At 40.2% G+C, this 23,449-nt stretch overlaps 1 protein-coding gene across 8 annotated transcripts in view; it reads left to right on the top strand.

The window, feature by feature from the left end:
• The window catches only part of COL14A1 (collagen type XIV alpha 1 chain), a 129,864-nt gene that overhangs the window by 12,868 nt on the left and 93,547 nt on the right, over positions 1 to 23,449 (top strand). For all 8 annotated transcript variants that reach the window (XR_012833729.1, XM_075743420.1, XM_075743417.1 and 5 more), the window contains exon 5: positions 951 to 1,037. Coding sequence is in view for 7 of the 8 variants with exons in the window: in XM_075743420.1 (XP_075599535.1) it covers positions 951 to 1,037 (87 nt within the window). In the remaining variant the exon portion in view is untranslated. The remainder of the gene's footprint in view (positions 1 to 950; positions 1,038 to 23,449) is intronic.

The raw sequence follows: 23,449 nt of genomic DNA, 5'->3' as shown, positions 1-23,449 counted from the left end.
ACCTTCTTTCACCCTCTCACTGTTTTTTGGGTGATGTAGCACAGAGAGACTCTGAACTTGGCTAAGACTTAGTGCCTGCTTGGATGAATTTCAGTCATGATCCAGCTCCACATAAGCTAAAGATTTTAATTAGAGTAGAATTTTATTTTCTATGAAAGATATTCTCTGTGTCATTGTAGAAAGCTGAGGTGTTGACACCAATTAATATTCTAAGGAAATTCTGAAAGGTGATGTGTTTTGGGGTTGTTTTTTTGTTTTGGTGTTTTGTTTTTTTGTTTTTTTTCTAATATGTGACACTAGCAGTGATTTTGCTGGAACCTTTCAGACTATGAGTAGAGTGATACTGGCTACTAATGTAATATTAGGAATTGCTGATCAAGCTGGGTTCTGCTTGGCTGTTATGAGAGATTTGGGACATAATAAGGGAGGTATCCCACCCACTTGTGAGACAGGAAACTGTTGAAGTTTGAGCTTTGGAGCAACTTTGCTCTCATGGGAGTATTTGGTGCCCTGAACACAAATTTGGGCATGGGATCTAAGCTGATTCTTTAAAGGGGATAATGTAACAGCTGGCTTATGTGCTTTTGTGTTGAATGACTTGGAGTGGAGCTCTGCAGTGCTGGACTTTACCCAGCTAGCTTTGCCAATTTTCTGGACTATATTTCCAGTGCTGGATCTTGTCAGCGTGGGCTTAGGTGCTTATGTCACTGTTTTGGACTGTCCTGTGTGAGGAGAGTCACTCTGAGAACTTTAATGATGATAGGATGGGGAAAGATTCATCAAAAGAATAAACCCAAAGGGAGGGAGGGAAAACCCAATAACAATCACTTGTTACCTAAGCATATCACAAGACATTGCATGCAACTTCTTTATGTGGAAGAAGAAAATTATATGTTTCTGACTGCACCGTTTCTAGTTTGATTGATTATTTTTCCCCCTTTACTTTTCAGTTAAAGATATAGAGAGAAGAAAAGAAACAAGTAAATCCAAGGTGAAAGATCCAGAAAAAACAAATGCGAGTAAACCAGCTCCAGAAGGTCAGATCATAACACATACAACTTGTGTGATACTCTGAAACTAATCAACTTTTCTATTTAACTTGGCCATTGTATAGATTTTCTTTAAGTCAGTACTTTAAATCTAGTTCCCAGGGTTAAGTTAAACAGAAAGGAAAAACCCAGTATTTTCAGAATATTGGAGAGTTGCTGCAACAGAGGTATTGCTTTTAGTTCTAAGTTTTGCTTTACCGCTTTTACAGTAAGTACTAAATACCACCACAAATAGCATAAAAGCAGTCTCTGAACCTGCATTGAAAAAACATGTTGCCTGTACTTCCCCAATGGGTGCACTCTGAGTAGTGAAAGAATTGCGTGTGTGTGTGTATACTTAATAATAATAATTTCCTATCATCTTGGCTGCAAGACAGATGTGCAGAATTAATTCTCACCTAAGGTCAGATTAGTATTATTCTCTAATTAGGCATATAATAACTAGATAACTCTGTCCTAATGTAGGTCATATATATGAAAACATTTGAAATATTTTGAGGGGAGAAAAAGGAGTTCATTTTGTCCAGTTGTAAGGAGCCAATCTTCTGGTGAAATGTGATATTGCTTGTCATGAGAAGCTCGTCTAATATGGACAGTAAAATCTATTTCAAGCTTAATATATAACTCTATTTCCTGTTATTCTAGAATTCAAATAGCATCTTCTTTATGAAGTAACCCCAACAGTAATTATTCCCTTCAGTGGTTATTTATGATGTACAGAACAAGCACAGACGAGAATAGCTTGATATGACCTTAAATAGTCTCAATGTGAATAAATTGGACAGTTTCAAGGATCCCATATCTCCCATCCATTTTAGCTCTGTCTCCTACTAATGCAAGTATCAAAGACCTCACACAAAGCTCCTTGAAGCCCATGCAAATTTTTCTCACTTCAGTGGGTTTTTCTTACCATACATATTTGTGTCATGTTGTATTTATTAACACTATACAAGTTTGTTTCCATACAGGATTTCTCAAGCCGAAATACCCCTGAATTCATCGCGTTGGGTGCACTGGGGAAAATGTTAGCGAGTATTTACAACACTGAAAGAAGCAAGTTATACCTGCTAGTGCATGATGGAGTAGCAGATAGGTGATCTTTCTTTCATGTCTAGAGGAAGACTGAGTTGGAAGAAATGAGAGAACTAAAGGAGGAAAATGTGATTTGTTTTCTCAATGAAGGACAAGTGATAAAAGTTGAAGGAGGGAAAACTGGGCCTGTAATAGGAAAATGTTGATTAAATGCAGACAGAAGAAAGTGTCTGCCAGACTGTGGGAGAGGATTTATGCTTTTTCATGGAGTAGGGGCAAAAATACGGTTGGCGAGAGGAGATTGAATCTGCAGTCTCTCCCTTTTTTAGGATTCTTGCTTACTTGTGAAGTCTTCAGCTCAATTGTCTTTCTCCTCCCCACACAACCTTTTACTCATCTAGACTTCTTCAGTTGTATTGGGGCAGTTTGTATCAGGGCAAAATACGCTTCCATCCGACACTTGTGAAAAGCTATTGCCTTACACTTACTGTAGCAGGTTTTACTAGAAAACTGGAGTCTTTATTTGAAAAAAAGGTAAAACTTACAAACTTCTTGATCAGCAAAACTGACCAAAAAGAAAAAAACTGTTATGCTGATTTTTATGAATTCCTGATTTTGTTTAGTCCTATTCCCAACCCAGCTATATTTTAATATAAAGTAATAGACTTTTTTCCTACTGTCTAGCTATTGCATATTTCTTCCAATTCTGCAGTATAATGATTATTCAAAATGATGGAGATTCCAACTGAATGACTTCAGTGGGAGTAGGGTGAGAGTCCAAGCAAAACCGTTGTGCAGAAATAACAGCATCAGCAAAAAATGTGTAGCTGGGATAGAAGTGAATTCAGAACTGATACACAAAGAATAATGGTATCAAAACTTTCCTAGTTTGACATATAAAGATCGTTCCACCTCAAATTGAAATTGGATTTTTTTAAAAAAAAAAAAAAAGGAAGAGTCTGTGAAAGAAATGGATTAAAGAAATAAGAGCAAAATTTTATGGCAAAACCGTGAAGAATAACTTGATCCTCTGCAGATGTTTGACAGGAAATGATTTGAGTATGACCAAATGAATTCAGGCCAGCAGTTAATTGGTTTCATAACAATTTAGTATATGGCTAAATTTGATGGATTTAATAGCAACCCCGATACATTCTGTGGCTGTGTTATATCCTTGATCAAGTTGGTAAGCCCTTAGGATTTAACAGTACAAAATAAATTATTAGGTAGTACAGTATGTTATCTGAAAACAAGAGCAATCTTTGCCCACAAAACAAATTGAATACAGCCATTGTCCAGACTGGTATTGTTGGTAGTTGTGGCTTCTGCTCTTGTCTTGACTGAAAGATTAGCAAAAATCTTTTTCACCATTTCTGCAAGTATTAGAGTTAAGTTTTGATGTAAGGAGGTGCCTTCTGTGAGCATCTTCCCCACTTGTTACAGAAGGATGTTTGTATAAGAAGAAACCAGAGTGTTTCTCCAAGCCTTAGAAAGGCAAAGGTCATCATTCATTTTCCTGTATATGGAGAACTGTCTGGCAAAATTCTCCAATGTGAATATTGGGACAGATTTGGCATTTAGAGGGCCAGAAAATCCAAAACCAATGTTTTGGGACAAAAATGTTAAAGCACAGCAATAAACTTAGTGTGTATGAAAAAGCATGTGGGCTCTGTCAATAATGGAAGGTCCATGTTGTGCCTTATGGTAACTCATGTGTCCTGATTTTTCTGAAAGGCACAAAAGGCACATAACCATAGAAATTTGTTGTTTATAAATACTTAGCTAATATACCTTCGTTAGAGTCACATAATAAACCCCAGAAATTTCAATTTCAGTGGGACAAAGATTTCACCAAAACCCTTCTACTTGTAGAAACCAGCTTTTCACTAAGAAATACAAGATGGATGTCTACATTAATTATTCCAGATGTTTTCAAAGTTCCTCACTCTTATTTTCATCTGTGGTTTGGAGGACTGATTCTGCAGTGCTGCCCACTATTTGATTACCAACTCTCTGAGGCTCTAGCTAGTGCTTGGAGGTGTGGTTGTCTTCTCCTCAGCTCCCAAATCTACCTTTTTCTTCTGTCCTTAAATTAGATTGGATTTGGATTTCTCTCTGTCTTTGTGGAACTCTGTGAGTGGCTTGTGTGGCTTGCTAGTAATTTTTCCAGCAGTTTCAGTAACCTAGATAAAATTTTCCCTCTATTGTGTCCTGCCCATTCAAGTGGTTTGAAAAGATTTCTTCCTTTCTTTCCTGCTCTAAGTACTATGCTCTTATCTCGAACAAACCTCCAGTGTATATCCAGGTAATGTCATTGTGCTAAATTAGTTCAGATTTAATGTCTAGCACTCATCCATCAAATGTTCACTTTATATTCGATTTCCAGGAGCCTTCTCTAGTTCTTCTGCACAACCAATTTCAAGTCGAATCTCCTTTCTATATTTTTCAGAACGTGTCAGTTTTCAGCTTAGTGATTTATCACTGCTGTGCACGCTTGTATTAATAATGGTCAGAAGCCTTTTCTCTTTCTGTTGAGATAAAGCTCACAGGCTCAGCTTCTTTCAGCACGCACTGATATTTGAGTACTTGTACCCTGGCACTTCTCCAACTCCCTCATGTACAAAGCTCCTTTCTGTACAGCAACGGGGGTTAATACATTCTGTGCCTTCTCAGATGCTTTACAGTTTCTCAGAGAGCTTCTAGAGTGATTCTCTAATCAAATCCTTTTGGGGAGGGGAGAATCGCAGTGTTTTGACTATATCCTGTAACAAATATGTGACTATATCCTTTCTCTGCAATGTATTTCTCTGTGTGTCTGAAAAGTTTTTAGCCACCCATTTAAATGAAAACAACAAAATGCTGCAGGCCAGTTTTATTTTCTTGCTTGTGGACTTTATTTTGGAGGTTTCTAGTTGAGAGGTGTGGTGGCTTAGCCTAGGCCAGCAGCCAAACTCCCAACTAGCTGCTTCCTCGCTCCTCTCCCCAGCAGGACAGGAGACAAAATGGGAAGAACAGGAATGAGAAAGCTCATCAGTTAAGGTAAAGATAGGGAGACTGTTTACTGATTACTATGGTAGGCAGAGTCAACTGGGGAAAAATTTAATTAATTTATTGCCAATTAATAAAAGAACAGCTTTCCTACCCGCTTTCCTAGGATCAACTTGACCTCCTCCCAGACTTCTCTGCTCCTCCCTTGTTATCACTGCAGGTTACACTCCGTCCAAGTTCCTGCAGAGAGGAAGCAAGCGGTGCAAAAGGGGTGTTGAGGAGTAATGATCAGGACATAGTGGTTTCTCTCCACCATTCCTTTCTTCTCACACCGTTCTTCCTCTCCAGTGTGTGTCCTCCACAGGCTGCAGGGAATATCTCCTCCACCATGGAGCACCTCCTGCTCTGACCTTGGGGTTCTCTCTGCTGTTTCTTACTTTTTTTTTTTTCCCCCCCTTCTTTTCTCTCTGTCTGGCATTTTCTGCCCTTTCTTAAATATGTTTTCTCAGAGGTGCCACCAGCTGTGCACAGGTACAGGGCAGCTCCTGGCCACTACTCAAAAAGGCCACCTCTGCAGCCTCCCTGGTGCCAAACCTAGGCACAGACACCCAATATAAGAGGCCCTGTATTAATGCTCTACTAGCATAAAGTGTTTACACAGTCTTAAACCTGTCCGATTCAGAAATTCCCTTATGCAAATCTCAAATCAGGGTGATTTAGGACAGCATAGAGCATGTATGGACCAGATTTCTCTTCTGAACCAAGTTTTCACAGGATAAGCCTTGTACAGACTGTAGACTATTAAAATTATGAGAAATAAGCTCCCACAAAAGATGATGTAATTTATGTATGATGCAGTGTAACAGTTACTTTCTCATCATAAAGTACATGTAATATAGTCATATAGTAAGTATGACTTGTTAGGGAGGTCAGAGAAGGTCTGTTAGGGAGGTCTGTTCACTGCACAGAACATTCTGGTTAGTTCAACCTTCCCAAATTAAAATTGCATTTCCCTGGAGCAAGTCCATTAGGGGCAGGTGTGGTTTTCTTACCGATTCCTATGAAAATCTGGTGACATGTGGCCTAGTTAAAAATCCTGGGAGAACTGCAGCTTTTTAAATCCCTTAGATGCTTCTTTCTGATGGAGTCACCTTTACGACATGCCAGGAACTAAACTGACAGAACATCACCCGAGCTGCCTGGGCTGGTGTCACATACAGGGTAGGAGTCTGAAGTGTGGCTGAGGGAGGCTCTCCCATCGAGTCACAAGGTTCAGGAAGGATCCCTTTGCTTTCTAAACTCCTTCTCAGAGAGGAGCTTAGGTGTGGCTAGGTCCAATCTTAGTCCCAGACTTGGTCAGTGATTTATGCTTGAAGGATTATATATATAATCATATATCAGAATCAACGTTTGCGTGCTGGAATCCCTGAAGGACTTTCACTGAGACAATTTTGCAAAGTTTTAACTAATAGAAAGTGTATTAAAGCAACAGATACAAAGAGTTTGGAATTGCTGTTGATAAATGCACTTACTACAATAGCACCAATATATGATTAGGATTACAATGGTAGCAAAATACTATCCCGTGTATTGTCACCAAAAGGGTGGAATCACAATTGCTTACCAAGAAGGTGTACCTGTCTTGGGTGGAGGAGAAGAAGCACAGCCTGTTGACTGCCTCTTTGAGGTCTTCAATTTCTTCTCTCCCTCCATGGAGGTTACTTCCTCAGTATCCTTTACACCCAAACCATAGCTGTTCCCTCCCGGGGTGACATTTAACGTGTGGAGAGTTGAGTACTATAGTCATATATGTTTAGCATGTACTGCTTTTAGCTTATTAGCATATTTAGGGGTGTCAATTTTAATATTCATTTCACAGATAATGAAACAAAAGGTCTCACTCCGGGCACCGTGGCCTTCAAGATTCTATGTAGAAACCGTCTATCTGTTTATTCCGCGTTCTGTAGCCAAAACAAGGCTGTCTTGCTGCTGTAAGACTCCCTTCTTTGGCTGCTTCTCACACCAACCTTGCGGATCTCCATCCACAATGTTTGTATAAGAGATAAGCGGACACTGGTGTGTGTAACCTCTTATGTGCAATTCCCACAGCTAGTGTGGGGCCAGCTGGATGACCTGAGAAAAGGAGTGTTGCCACCAGTTCCCTGCCCAAATGGAGCATATAGGAGGAAGCTCTAGGATATATCAACTGACAATAGAAGCTAGATCTGAGTTTCTCATTGTGGAAGACTGAGACAAGCAGGTGGAAGTTTAGGAAAGAAAATTTTTAGCTAATCTGTTCAGTCATGGGTATAGAAAGGACAGCTTGGGAATGGAAAAATTAGATACTGGGTGAGTGGAAAAATAATGTAGAAATCATAGTGGGCCTCAGAGATAGGAAGAAATTGCAGAAGTTCTTTGTAATGCCATACCTTGTCTGCCACAAAGAATCATAGAAGGGTCCAGATGCCAGGTTATATTAACTGTATATAGGTAATATAACATGAACTAATGTTAAAAACATTGAATAGTGACTTCATGTGTCTTGATTGATATTCCTGCATTTGCATATTAATTTAAATATAAAAGTTTTTCAGGAAGAGTAAAAATCACCTCTAAGGATAAACAAATGTTTCCTTTGAAAGAATTTAATATTATTAGTGACATTATTATGAATACAGATATATACATACAAGTTACAAATTTAATATTATTAGTGATTATTATTATGCATATATATAATACAAGTTATAAATTTCATGGAGAATGACTGCTCAGAGTTCCCTGTGAACACATGCTGGTCCTACTCTCCTCTTGTTTTCTTCACAACTCAGTTCGGCACAGAGAAGAGATTTTGATCGTATTGTACTAAATTCCAAGTTTTTAGCACTTTCAGGCTTCAGTATCATAACGTCTCCTGGAAAGAGACCTAAAGCCATCTCTCATGAGGTACTTAACTGCTAAATATTAATAGAAATAAGTATGCCTGCAGTTTCTTTCAGGTGAGTGTGCTCTGCCAGTGCTCTGAATTGTGCAGTCTCTTTGGTGCTGGATATTTTGTAGTTTTTCTTGTGAACATAACTTTTTAGCTTCCTGGTCCATGTCTAGAAAATAGGTGTTCTCAGCTGCCTGCAAAAACTGTGTAGATGTATCCAAAGTTATTCTGTTTTGCAGTGAGATAGTTTTTGATTTTTTTGTGTCTTCCCAATGTATTTTACATTATTAGTGATATTATTTACATTATTTCTACAATCTTTCAAATGTTTCTGAATTTTTTTATAATATTTTTTCTTCCAGTGCTATGTACACTATCAGATAATGCAAAAGGCATGTCAAAAGGCACACCAAAATGACATGGTATGCATATATATACATATAATAACTCTTACAGTGAGGTCACATCAGACTTGGATAGTGATAGAAATGAGAGGTGCAGTAAACTTGAAAAATAAGCTGTTTTGCTTTCTTCTTCCAATACTGCTATCACCTTTGATGCAAATAAGCTTTGACATTTACTCTGTAGCTGCTGAATGGCACTATTTAAACAGAATAGAAAAAAATCCACAGAGAGGTATATTGAGATACTATTCAGCAGAAGAGACGAATCATCTAATTTATTAACTTGTCTATTTAGCTAATGTCAGATGCTTCAGTATTACTAGACAGTGTGAAATGAGTGCTAAGAGGTATTTGACTAAGCCACAGGAATGAATACCTTCTGAACTTCTGCTCTGTTGGCCGTGTTTCATAGTTTTACTCACTTCATCCTGGCTAATGTAACTGCAAATGTTGGTTTTAGTCATGACATTTTTCTTTTTTTTTTTTTTTTTTTTTTTTATTACTTAATGAGTTCCATAGCCTAGGAGTTCACTAACTATGTCTTTACGCAACCTATAATTGGCCTTACTAACAGTGTTTTCCTGAGCTTTCTGGAGGGCACTTTAGCTCTTGTGTTATAAGCAAGGAGAAGAAAGAGATTGTAACTATGTTGTGTGAGTATTTTTCCCCAGTGCCATTCTGTTCTTCATAAACAGTCCTTATCTTCTCAGCCCTTGCACATTAATCTCCTCCCACAATCTGAGGGTTAAAACAAAGTTAATTGGAAAGTACTTGACTCTTCCATATCTGTTGATATGAGTTCTTTTTTGTCTTGTGTTAGGAATCACTGAATTCTGTAGCCCAGTAGAAACATGCAGCGTTGCCCAACTCCATGCCCCCAGCTCCAACCAGTAGCAAGGCTGAGCATGTAGTCCCAATATGTCTGGTGTGATCAAGCATAGGGCTTGGCTAAACAAGTGCTAACCATCCACCTGTGTAGATGGAACTGGCCCCTTTTATCCCTTTATCTTTCTACTTTTCCATGCTTGTTCCTCCCCCAACTACCTTGATCCCTCCTTTTGGCTGTCTTTTGTTCCTCCCCTAAGCATATCATACTAAATCTTGTACAATTCCCAGATACTCTTTCCTGCATCCCGTAAGTCTCTACGCCCTAAGCAGTAACCCTCACCAATATGAACCATGAACAGACTGTATTATGAAGGAAGTACAAGTTATAAAAATGTGTTACTGATCTTGAAAGATACTGGCAAGATGAGACTCCTGTACCTTATATTTAGTTTCTGGGACTATGCTGGATTTTACAAGAGGCAAACACTGAACTACTTGGCCTGAGGCTGCATAGCAGGTAAAGCACAAGGTTACCAGGGAGGTATCTTGTGGCTTTTGATATGCATGATTAGTATTTGCTGATCAGGTGTTGAGGTTTTTTTTAATTAAAGTTTCTGCTTACCATTTTTTTTTTTGTTCCAGTACAGTATAATATTGAAGGGTTGCTTAAACTAGATGCAACCAAGTTTACTACAAAACTAGCATCAGCGCAGCTATATTGTCAAGTAAAGCACTCTCCCTGGTGAATGCGCTAGCCTGCTCAGAACTAGCTAGCTCAAGGACTTCTACCTTATCCTCCATTACAAAGTGTAGACATAACCCTGGACATTAGTCTTTAGCATAAATTTCTTAGATGCTGCAGAATAGGGACAGATGCATTTCCTACTATGTAGGAGATACGACAAGTTCTTTAAACATTGTGCAGAACTAGAGTATGATAGGGTTCATTTTTGGACATGTGTAAATTAAAGTTTGCATCAAAAAGTATAGTGACATTTAGAACCATTGATTTCATTTGTCTAAATGATAGGCTACTGCCTGCATTTCCCTAAAAGATGTATATACATCATACTGAGACTTGAATATTTCATCTTTGCAGTGTCTGTACAGAGTATGTGGATGCATTCCCTTGTCATGTATTGAAACAGGATGCATGTTTGCTGTCGTTTCAGTGCCTTACAGCTGGGGACATGTGCTCTGTGTAGATTGTTACGTTACTTCAGGACTGCTGGGTTTTTTTCAGTTTACTTTTGAGTTCTATGCTTACCATCTTGACAATGATTTTAGTAGTCTTTACCAAAAATTGCTTTTCAGCACTGTGTGGCATGCAATGACAGTCCTTTGACCTTATTGTGAATAGTTCTTGTGTGTGTGGTGTATACCTGCTTTTTCTAAAGTTTTCTGATCAAAGGTAATATGAACATAAAAGTGAATCTATTATCCATGCTTCTTTAGGAGAGTGGCCTCAGGTCCCCATGCCTCCCTTGAAAAGTCTGGAGAATGCTTGGACCATGCTGCAATATTCTGAGAACATTTTGAACCACCAGAAAGCTTTGGCAAGCATTTATAATTATGGTCTTCTGACCACTCTGAAGCTGCTTAGCTCAGGAATAATTTTGTAGACCTATTTTGGTTTCAGAACCTGCCACTTTGGTTTGGGCTCACTTGGCTTTGTTCTGCCCAACCTTAGCCCAAGCAGAGGATCCATGATGTATCCTATCTCAGCTTTCACTATTGAAAGCAGCACCTGATGATCTAATCTTTGCCAATAGGACTCTACTTAAATGCCTGCAGTGAGTCTGGTGTGTCTGTGGTTTCACTGCTGGTCAGTCACCATCCTGATGTGGTGCTAGAAGATCTCTGCTCTGGACTCCACTTAGAACCTGCCCAGTAGTCCTATCTGCAGGCCCCCATCCATGCTAGGTTGGCAGAGCATAGTTTTGTGGGGTTTTTTTGACTGTGACCATTTTTCAACTTGTGCCATGTGACTGATGGCTTTCCATTCTTCTATGTGACTCCTCATGGACATCATCTTCTTTTCATCAGGTGATGCAAATATCTGTTTAAAGGCAGGAGATGAAGTAGACTTACCAGAGTATACCATTGCTTACTTTGATATATGGATTTAGGATACTCCATCCAAGCCATGTTGGTTTCTGTGCTTCTCAGAAGGTAGAATTTCATGAGAGGCATCCATTAAGTTTCCAAGCTGGTCTATAAATCTGTGGTCCACCATGTAGAGCATTGTACATAAGGAATTCCTTGTTAGTCACTGGAGGACTTTCAGGAGGGCTCTGTTGCAAGGAAACTCTTGGGTAAACTCCCTTTCACTGTCTGGAAAGTATAGCTCATTGTGCTGTGGATGATCAATGCTTGTTCCAGGAATTAATCCTATGAATTTCTCTGGAGGACATAGCTAAGCTTTTGTATCTTTTGACCACTTCTTGCAACTTGGATTTCCTTTTCCAATGGCAATATTTTTATGGACCTGGCCAGGATCCTTCGGCAGACTCCTGCTTCCTGCCTCCCACGAATGGAAAACCTGATAGGAAGTATCAGCACTGACATGGACAGAATTTTTGAATACTTTTCCTTTGCCGTCATTTTGGTAGTTGCTTTGGAGAAAACCAAGCAAGCTACATTTAGAGATCGCAACATTTACATCTGCCATCTGGCAAAACTAAATAGCAATTAGTTTACTTGCAAGTGTGTTGAAATCATCTGAGTAAGAGAGAAGTATGTTCTTGAGAGAAAGCAAACTTGAAACTGAAGACCTAAAAGTGGCTATGAAGGCTGGAATTGGGAAAAGGTTCACTTTGAGTAGAGCGCTTTGATCTGACAGAAGGAATCTCTGATTGAAGTGAGATCAAGGAAGAGAGAGGAACAGAGAGAGAGAGATTTGGGTGGGAGGGGTTGATCTTAACATAAGAAGGATCTCATATTTTTTAACTGCCTTGTCTGATCTGGATATCTGTAAATTTGCGAATAATTTCATTATATTGAGATTGAGTATTAACATGGAGGTTGCTGGATACCTTCTTCAATTTGTGTATGCTAGGCAAACTCTTGCTTTGTTCAGAAAATAAAAAGCTTGGCATTAGAAATTACAGCCAGTCTCCATTCTTATCCAGGGATTCTACTTACCTCCTGGCTCCTCCTTTCTGTAGGACGAGCAGTTTTTCTTCCATCTGTCAGTATGTTAACATCATATAAAAGGTCATGGTTGTGCATTATTTCTCATACAGTGTTCCAGGCCAGGCAGAAGCTGGAGATTGGACAGGTTGCCTTTGTTACCCACAATCTCCCTCTCTGTCCCTCTTTAGGAACTCTCCTTGAATGCATCTGCTTCATTGAAAAGTAGACACAATGTTGACATAGATATCTAGAGAACTTGTAGCTCAGGAAAAAATCCAAAAAAGCTTTATAGCTGTCTTTCTATTCTCTCAGCGTAGAAAAAGAGACTTAGCCTATCTTGGACCTAAATGTAAGTTTCAGTATTGTCATAAAGTGATCCAGCTCCTAATATCAGAACTACTCAGGTTCATAACCCTTGAGTTACAAGATATTTGTCCTCATATCTCTGCACAGTAAATATCATAGAATCACAGAATGGTTTGGGTTGGAAGGGACCTTAAAGATCTTCTAGTTCCAACCCCTCCCTGCCATGGGCAGGGACACCTTCCACTAGACCACATTGCCCAAAGCCCCATCCCACCTGGCCTTGGACACTTCCAGGGAGGGGGCATCCACAACTTCTCTGGGCAACCTCACCACCCTCACAGTGAAGATTTTCTTCCTAATGTCTAATCTAAATCTACCCTCCTTCAGCTTAAGGCCATTATCCCTTGTCCTATCACTCCAGGCCCTTGTAAACAGTCCCTCTCCAGCTTTCCTGTAGGCCCCCTTTGGGTACTGGCTGCTATAAGGTCTCCCCACAGCCTTCTCTTCTCCAGGCTGAACCCCAGCTCTCTCAGCCTGTCTTCATAGGAGAGGTGCTCCAGCCCCCTGATCAGCTTCATGACCTTCCTCTGGACTTGCTCCAACAGGTCCATGTCCTTCTTGTACTGTGGAGCCCAGAGCTGGATGTGGTACTTGAGGTGAGGTCTCGTGAGAGCGGAGTAGAGGGGCAGGATCACCTCCCTCGACCTGCTGTCATGCTGCTTTTGATGCAGCCCAGGACACAGTTGGCTTTCTGGGCTGCAAGTGTGCATTGCTGGCTCACATTGAGCTGCTCATCCACCTGGATCCCCAAGTCCTTCCCCTCAGGGCTGCTCTCAACCCATTCTTTGTGCGGCCTGTAGTTATTCTTGGGATTGCGCTGACCTAATATGTTATAATGCTTGATAAATCTGAACCATTACCAACTGGAAACCTCCTGTCTGGGGTCTTTTTTTCTTTGGTAGCCTTCCCTAAGCCACTGACCTTTTTTTGTGTGCCCTATTCTTAGTTGAAGTGGGAGACTACTATTCATTTTCCTGAATGACTGATTAATAGAAGCTCATCTGACTGAACAGTCTTTTATTCTCTTCAAACTGCTTTTCATCTCTTCAAGTCATTAGCTCTTGAGCATCAATCCAATGCACAGTGTGCTGGTATGGCTGGATTCTGCTGGGAGCAAGAGACTGTTACCTTAAGTCAGGTTCAGAGTCCATGTTGACATGTTTCATTATTGAAATACTTTTACTGCCATGCTGAGACACTTAAGAGTTCTTCATCATCTGGCAGCATGAACTCTCATAATGTGAAGTGTGTAGGCTTGCTCATCACTATGTGTATTCTAGGTAAATATCTCTGTATATTATGAGTGATGATTGTCTTGGACATGAGACACTATCTGGTCTTTGTAACTGAAGCTACGTAGCAGCAAGTTGAAACTCGGCGGTTTTTAAAATCTGTGTGGCAGCCATGAAGGGAGAACTAAAAAAAGCTTTGGGGAGGGGGTAGCAGACAGATAAATTAATAAACACTGAAGTGCAAGACGAAGACCCTCTTGTAAGAAAGCTACAATCGTAAAAGATTGATGCATTCATCTATTATGGATTTGCATTCTGGTTGTATTGAATACCCTGATGAACAAGCCGCATTGCTTTGTCCTCCGGGCAGCAAAATGGGAGATTAAGGTTAATGTTTTGGTGCCTCTTTTTAGGGACTGTGATCCCTGAGATGGCCTCACCTTGAAAGTGACCAGAAGGTGCTGAATGTTTTGCTTTTCAGCTATCTGCTGTACAAGTTCCCTGTCAAGGCTGTCCTGTTACTTTGAGAGGGGAGTCTTGTTTCACAGTTTGTGTCATTCATAGAATTATAGAATGGTTAGGGTTGGAAGGGACCTTAAAGATCATCTAGTTCCAACCCCCCTGCCATGGGCAGGGACACCCTCCACTAGACCACGTTGCCCAAAGCCCCATCCAACCTGGTCTTCAACACTTCCAGGGATGGGGCCTCCACAACCTCTCTGGGCAACCTGTTCCAGTACCTCACCACCCTCATAGTAAAGAATTTCTTTCTAACATCTAATGTAAATCGACCCTCCTTCAGCTTAAACCCATTCCCCCTTGTCCTGTCACTACACTCCCTGATAAACAGTCCCTCACCACCTTTCCTGTAGGCCCCTTCAGGTACTGGAAAGCCACAATTAGATCTCCCCGGAGCCGCCTTTTCTCCAGACTGAACAATCCCAACTCTCTCAGCCTGTCCTCATAGGAGAGGTGCTCCAGCCCTCTGATCAGCTTCGTGGCCCTCCTCTGGACTTATTCCAACAGCTCCATGTCTGTCTTGTACTGGGGCCCCCAGAGCTGGACACAGACTCCAGGTGGGGTCTCACCAGAGCGGAGTAGAGGGGCAGGATCACCTCCCTCGACCTGCTGGTCACACCTTTTCTGATGCAGCCCAAGACACAGTTGGCTTTCTGGGCTGCAAGCACACACTGCTGGCTCATGTTGAGCTTCTCATCAATCAATACCCCCAAGTCCTTCTCCTCGGGGCTGCTTTCAATCCATTCCTCGCCCAGCCTATAGTTGTGCTTGGGATTGCGCTTACCCATGTGCAGGACCTTGCATTCTTCTGATGCTAACGCTGTTGATCAACATCAAGCAGGAGTTTGTACTGAGGAAAGATGATTTCAAGGTCATTTCCACCCTCACTGCATAGTCTGAGGGTCTTCATGTTCTTTCTGGACCTGTTGATGCAGGACTCTGATTTTGGGCTGTCTCATTGTCAGCACCCTTTGCCTGATGCCCTGTGTGCAGAGTAAGCCTTGGTCTTATAACCGAGCTGTGCCCCCTGGTTAGAAAGGTGCTGGTTAGTAGCTGAAACAGAACTTACTTAACTGGCTGAGTAGTCCATGTTTTCCACCTCAGAGGTGTTCTCACCTGTCTGTTTAGCTGTACTGATTGTACTGTCTCCATATGATGGTAGTCCTGTTTCCTTAGCTGACTGCTAGGTTTCATCTGTGCATCTTTGGCTCATGAAGTGTTTGTTTGGCTCATTATTACCCAGTAAGTGGAGCCGTGCCATTCTTGTACTCTGCTCTCCTGGAATCCTGAAGGGAACTTCTCTGGAACACCACCTTGATGCTTGAGCATATTTAGTTTCCTTGTGTGCAGGAAAGTTAGCAGAGTTAGGGCTGCATAGTGGTGCAGACAGCTGTTTCAGAAGTAAATGTTTGTCTCAGCAGGACCTTTGCTTGGGTTTGGTTTGTTTATGTGGTCAAAAATGTGTGGTAAAATTTCTGGCCTTCTGCACTGATCTTTCTAGTAAGTATGATAAAGGAAGGAAAACTGTAAGTTGTGAGCATAGGGATGGTAGCTCCTTCAAAAAGACTGAATTGGCTGTGGTCTGTGAAATACCACTCATATCTCATCTCTTGTCTCCCTACCGCATATCTCATCTCTCCATTCCGAATCCTCAAGACCTTTCAAACTCAACATCCAAATTTAGCTCAAGATCTAGGGGGCTGGGAGATGCTGTCAGATGTTGCAATATATTTCTGTCTGCTGTCAGAAACTGTGGCAGATGTTTCTGCCTTAAGAGCTTCATAATGTTTAGTGGTTTTGTGTTCTCTAAGAAGTAGTAATAAAGCATCAGTTGCAAGCAGTAATGATGTATCTGATAGAGGCTGGTTGAGACATTTTTATTACTTTGATGGGGCAGTTCTGTTTAGCTATACCTTAAAAAAAGAAGATGACATTCAGAAGATGTGTTTTGTCTCAAAAGAATCACAGGTCCTTTGCCAGCCTTGCAACTATTAGTATTTGATTAATCTGGGAATAGGAAACAGATGGTGGGAGGGAAGCCCTAAAACTGATCTAATAGAATGCAATTATGCAACAATTATTATTTATTGGAAAAAAAATCGAGCAAGAACAACTGAAAGTTATTTATGGAATACTGTATATTTATTGAATATTGAACATTTTTTCTTTGGAAAAAAAATGAAAAACATCCTCTGTTGAGCTCCTTAGGGTGGTTTTAATACATTTTTATATGGTTGCCCTCACCCTGCTATTCAGGCATCAGGGTGGTTTAACTATGTGTGTGCGTGTTGAAGTACATGGTTTTAGTTAAGGGCCAGTAGTTTCATTTTGATTATGGCTGTTGTAAATTGCTAAGTAGCTACTGGCCAAGCTAAAAATAAACCCAGATGTCTCAGCATAGTCTGTACTCTGTGATAGACCTCTCTTCTGGTTTTGATAGCTCCCTTAACAGTTGTATACTTTGGGTAGCAGCCAGTAATTTGTCTAAATCAATTAAAATAGTTGTCTTTTCCTCAGCATAAACTTTAAATTCACTCTTACAGATTTAGAATTTGCCATTATTTCTGGAAGATGTTTTTTAAAAGATATTATATGCAGTGTAGTCGTTAGAGTCCTATTCCTTCCTATGCAGACTTTTTCTGCAAAATCAGATTAGTATTTTTCTCATATATGTGCAAATTAAAGGTAAAAATTTGCCTTCCCCTGTACCATGAAATTGTTAAGAAAATCCCTGTACTAAAGTCTCTAGGATAAGGTTCTGCATTAGATTTTTGGTTTTAGTTTTTAAAAATGCAGCTGGATTTGGAAATAAGACTTGACATTTTGTTTTAAAGCCTTTGAAAAGTAGCTATAAATGGCATTGAATGGAAGAAAATATTCAGTAAATTATTTTAAGATTATTATTAGTCCTTCTGTGGTTTAAAAATTTCTTTAATTATCCACCATATATGATATTGCATAACTGACTTGCCTATTTGCATTGTTTATCTGTCTAGCTGGATGGTACCGTAAGTACAAGATCAAAGAAATAATAACTGAATGGAAGGAACTGGAATCTTGGACAGAAAGAAATGTTGCAGGCTTGAAGACATCGATGTGATCTGCCTGAGGGGGAAAAAAATGCAACATGGCTATTTAGTAATTTGTTTATGGTCAGGAATAATTGCTTTAGTGGATGAGAGAAATTAGAAAGTCTGTGAAGCAGAGGAAGAGAAAATCAAAGGTTATCTTAAATGCTCACTGAGAAAAAGATATCTGTGGTGTGTTTATTGCTGCTTAGTCTACTGATCAGGACTTCAGTACAGTGCAGTGGCACAGTCTTTTGGGATTCTTCTTTTAAATTGCTTATTGTGACATAACCAACCACAAAATCAAATCCTTTGAGGAACACTTTTTTTGTTTTAATATTTGTCTACTTTTTGCTTAATAGCACATATTTTAAGAGATCAGGAGTCAAATATGTAGCAACTAATTATGGTAGTCCTGCTGCCAGGGTCTCTTTGCATTGGGTGGCGAACTATCAACTATATGGCTCTGAGGGCAGTGGTCAAGGGCATGGGGGCTTCCGGTGGTGGTGGTCTTGATCCTGCTTATGAGGGGAAAGAGCCTGAGGAGAACTGGGCAGATCCTATAGGTCAACAACTAGTTGTAGCTGCTGTCAGCAGCAGGGTTTAGGTTTCTATGACTATGGGACCCTCTTTGAGGCTCAACAGCTACTTCTAAGAGATGCAACCCATCGGACTTAGTGGGGCAAAATCATCTTTGCCAATAGGCTGGCCAACCCGGTGAGAAAAGCTTTAAAATAGGAACGATGTGGGAGGGAGATGAGAACCTACAATCACGTAAGGACAGGGATGATGGGAAAGAGCATACTCTCAGCAAATTTGCAGATGATATGAAACTGGGAGGAACGGTGGATACATCACAGGATTGTGCTGCCATTCAGAGTGTCCTCAGCAGGCTGCAGAAATGGGTGGATAGGGACCTCATGCAGTTCAACATAGGGAAGTGCAGAGTCCTGCCCCTGGCAGGAGTAACCCCAGGCACCAGCACGTGCTGGTGGCCGACTGGCTGGAAAGCAGCTTTGCAGAAAAGGCCCTGGGGGTCCTTGTGGACAACAAATTGACCGTAAGCCAGCAACGTGCCCTTGTTAAAGGCCAACAGCCTCCTGGGCTGCATTAGGAAGAAAGTTGTCAGCCGGTCGAGGGAGGTGATTCTTGCCCTCTGCTCAGCCCTGGTGAGGCCACATGTGGAGTTCTGCGTCCAGTGCTGGGCTGTTTCCCCAGTAGAAAACACACATGGACTTACTGGAGTGAGTCCAGTGAAGGGCCATGAAGATGATTAAGGGCTTGGGGCATCTTTCAGAAGAGGAGAGGCTGAGATAGCTATGGCTGTTCAGCCTGGAGGGCAGCAGATTCAAGGGATATCGTTCCAATGCGTAAAAATGCACATTGGAAGGAGTAAAGAAGGCTCTTCTCAGTGGTGTCCAGTCAAAGGATAAGAGGCAGTGAACACAAACTGAAATAAATGTAAATTCCATCTAATCAAAGAAAATGTGGTGTTTTGTTTTTGTTTGGTTTTGGTTGTTTTTTGTTTTTTTTGTTTTTTTTACTGTGAGGACAGTCAAACACTGGAGCAGGTTCCTCAGGTTGTGGAGTCTCCATCCTTAGAAACTCTTTAACCTAACTGGGCATGGCCTGGAGCAGCCTGCTGTAGTTGCCCCTGCTTTGATCAGGGCAGTTTGACTGGATGGTCTCAAGAGGTCCCTTCCAACCTCCACGTCCCTGTGATTCTGGGAGTTGGAGGTTTTTCAGAATAGGGTGTTCACTCAGACATCTCTGCTAATTAGTCAACGGGTGAATTGTTACATGGGCATGAATTTCATCCCGAGCTCTTGTGGATTGACACATGACATGGAAAATTAGTGATGTTTCTGATCATCACCACATAGTTTTATATATACAAGCATATACATTGGTTACATGTATATATAATATGATAATATAATTTCAATAAATGCTTGAAGATAATATAGGGACTTGAATTTGAAAGTCTTCTGCACTGTAACTGTACTCTGCGGTCTTTTTTGTTACTGGACACACTGGCCACAACTTCATATGTACCTGGACCTATAATGCTGGGCTGTAATGTAATAGTGTTGAAGCAGTTTGCTTCAACGATTTTTTAATTAGTTCTGTGTTAGTGACTTTCATAGATACGCAGCTTGTTCTCTCAGGCAGGCTCTTTTCTGTTACTTTACCTTTATGCTAAAGTTGTAATTTAGTTACAAGCTCAGGCACAGACCAGCTCTTTAGCATGGTTTAGAGGGATTTATACTTACAGCTTAACGAATGTTGAGGATTTCTGAGTGCCAATTTTGTCTGCAGCCCACTGATTAACTGACTTCTAGATAGCCAGAGAAAACTATCTTGGGGATTTCATACTTCAATAAAGTAAAGGGAAAAAATAACCCTTTTAAATCCTGGCATATTTGTTATATAGGAATGGTGGATAAATATGACCATATTAATAAAAAATTATAGTTCTCTGCCTTGAAAAGTAATTTAGACTTTGAGACAGCTGTTTCATTTAGAACATTCATGCACTCAGAGGCAGAACTGAGAGCGAAGAGTAGTAGAGAATTATCACTGTAATCTGCAGAAGAGTTTCTTAGGTTTCGTGTACTTTACAGGAGGGTTGTGGATCATCTTCAGTGTAAATCATTATGGCTAAATGGACACAGTATCTTGCCATGTTGAACTTGAGTTTCAGGAAAGATTTCAGCTTTGTTCTGCCTGTTGGAAGAGAAATTAAAGTAAATGTTTCGAACTCTCAGTTTAAATGCAAGGGGATTTTTAAACATATTTTTCTATCTAGGTATACAGACCAATAGAGTTTAGTGTTGCTATTTGGGAAGCTGCTGCAGAGATCATGTACTTAAGTGCTATCAGTCAGCAATGGTTGATTGATACAGAAAACATCAGCACTTTCTTTCATAGTTACCCTTTGTATTTATCCTGTCCCTCAAGTAAATTAAAAAGTTAAGATGTAGGAAGAAGTTCTAAAAGTTTTCAAAGCTAGTGATTGCTTACTGCAGATGTACAGCTATCATTGAGTGTGTATGGAAAGTTGCGTAGAAAATGGCTGTATGCTTCCTTCTCTCACACTTGAGAAGTATCACTAGTGTTTGTAGGCAATTAATGTGTTTTGTCAGCTACTACTTTAATTAGTTTTGTGGCTTTAAATTCAAAAGGCATGCTTTAAATAATAACATTTATTCCTGTGTGCTCTTTGAAAGAAGCAAAATTATTGAACAGCATTCACAGTCAAACGTGACACGATTAGACACAACAGATTCAGTAAATCTTAATGTTCCAACTCCCCCAAATAACAAATTTGTAGGCCTGCCAATTGGGCTGTATTAGTTTCCTGGAACAGAACAAGGTGCATGGGAAAGGGCTGGCTGCTTTATTTTATTTTGTTTTTTTTTCTAGAGAGCAGGGAAAAAATTCTAACCTTGTTGGGCTGCTCTTTCAACCTAATGATGTTCCAGCATTTGAGTCCTTCAAATTCAAGCTATGGTTGGATCTAGTTCAAAGAAAAGCAGTTATGTTGTATGCATTTGTCTGGTCCGTAGCCTGACATATGGGATGTCTTAAACTGAGGTCTAAGTGCAATGATGATATCACCAGCACAGTGCAATAATATCAATGTCTGAAGCGTGGACTAGTGAGTTGCTGAATTATGGGGCTGAACACTGCCTCACGTCCCTGTACTTTTTTAACCCTTTTTTAAAAAGAAGTGACATTTGCTGATGTAGATTTATATTGCCCTTGTCTTCAGTGGTGCTTCTGCTCAGCTGTGGTGTTGTGAATCACTGTGGAGGACTGACTTTTCTCTGTCATTATGCCAGTCATTTATTCACAAGGCATTTTTCACTTGCTTCTGTCATCGAGTTTCTTGCCTTTTGTGCTTTGTTACCCCATGAATGAGTCTTCCATTCATACTGTATTATTACTGTATCATTACTGACCTCTACTTGAACTTTCTTCCTCTCCTTCCACATATATTGTTTGACTTTTCCATTGTGACAGTGAGTAAGAAGGGAAACGACATATTGCAGACTCAGAAAGAATTATAGTGTTAACTTCTTCTAGCAGAAGTAGTGTGTATTTTGGCTCTTGAAAATGAGAACAGAGTTTCATACCAAGAGAAGGTGAAATATCAAATGTGGATCTGCAAAATGTATCATAACTGCATGCAAATTGAACTGGTTCTTCTAAGGCATTGAATCCTCCTGGGTGGCAGTGCCTGTATTTGCTGCTTCTCTCTTTGCCTTTCAAAGAACTCTCAAAGAGTAGTAGTATTAACTCCAAGTGTCAGAAAGCCACTACTCTAGTCTAAGAATCATAATTTTGTATTTGTGTCTAGGTAAGGCCTGCAGGGTGGTTGTTTTTTTTTTTTTTGTTTTTAACATTGCTTACTGAATGCACGTGTGAAAGAATAGCAGCAGGTTGAAACTGCAGCCTCAGGGTTGGTCAGTGCTCACAGAAACTTGCAGACCCTGCTTTGTTCTGTGCACCCCCCGTGTTGCCAATCCTCACTCTGCACTTCCATTCCCTTCAATGGGACGTCTCAAGAATCACGTTTTGTAGGCTCCAATAACTATCCCAGAAAGTTCTAGCTGGATCTTTTTTTCAGCATTGCTATCATTGGCATCACTCTGAGCCAAGCTCTGACATGGGTCTTCATAGTGCTATAGCACTTGCACATTGGAATTGCAAGGAAATGCATCACCTTTAATGTCAGGGGGCTTGAGGGATCAAAGGCAGGAAACTTCATTTAGTAGATGCAAAATTCCTTCAGTGCTGGTTATTCTTTGAAAGATTTCCCTGAGACAAAGGAACTGAAATTCTTGATGATGATATGACTGTTGGCAATACTGAAGCAGGTTTTGCGCAAATATCTTGTCCTAATACGTTGCTGGTAGCCTTTAGTCGTATGCTGATGTCTTTGGAGGTGAAATTTTGAGCCTATGCCTTCATTTGTGACATGCAGAGCTGAGTAGACTAAGCCCCTTCCTCAGCTTCCTGGTGGCGGGGCAAGTTGCTTCTGCCAAATAATGCTAGGGAGATTGTAAATTTGTTATAGAAAGTCCATTAATCTTTTACTTTCTCCCCATCAAACTCCTCCGTGAGGTAGGTGGATGCACTGAAGACAGTTGCTGGTGTAAAATATATAAGCTCTTTTTCTGACTTTAGGACGTTTGCAATTCTATCACTTCCTCTAATCTAAAAATCGCAGGCTGTTATTGTTTGTTGTGGAATGCAGTACTTGAAGTAGAATAATGCTATTTATATAGCATTAGGAAACAATATACAAAATTAGGTAACTGGTCTCCTCCCTACTGTCCTGCGCTTGAAACTGGTGAGTATTGTATAATTCAGAGGAAAGCGGTACCTTCTCTCTCACTACTGTTTTCTCGATGACTGAGTGAAAGGAAAATACTCACAACCTGGTCACAGTGTTGAAGCTGTATTGTAGCAGGCTAAAACACTGGGAAGCTTTTTTTTTTTTAATATGGAATTATATACTGTCATCTTCCCTTAAGAAATGTTTTTGAGAAAATTGCCTATTAAAGTTATGTTTAGATAGTTGAAATGTGCAAAATTATCCTCAAACCCTATAGGAATTCATGACCATGTATGGTTGTATGGAAAGATTATTAAAAAAGACATTTGCTAGAAATGGTAATGGAAACTGGCTAATCTCAGTGGGGTGTGTAAATTATTTGCTACACACTGTGTCTTTTAGACTAACTTTATCAACTAGGATGATATGGTGTTTGTATTCGTATCAGGTTTTAAAGATTTCTATGCAGCATGTTATTCTGTTTAATATCTCACTGTTGTTTATTCCATTTTAGGGAACTTTCTACAATTCTATTAAGTACAACAAGGAGAA

The sequence above is a fragment of the Balearica regulorum genome, chromosome 2, assembly GCF_011004875.1.
Source record: "Balearica regulorum gibbericeps isolate bBalReg1 chromosome 2, bBalReg1.pri, whole genome shotgun sequence".
In the NCBI taxonomy this organism is placed as follows: Eukaryota; Metazoa; Chordata; class Aves; order Gruiformes; family Gruidae; genus Balearica; species Balearica regulorum.
This window is presented reverse-complemented; position numbering and strand designations above follow the sequence as displayed.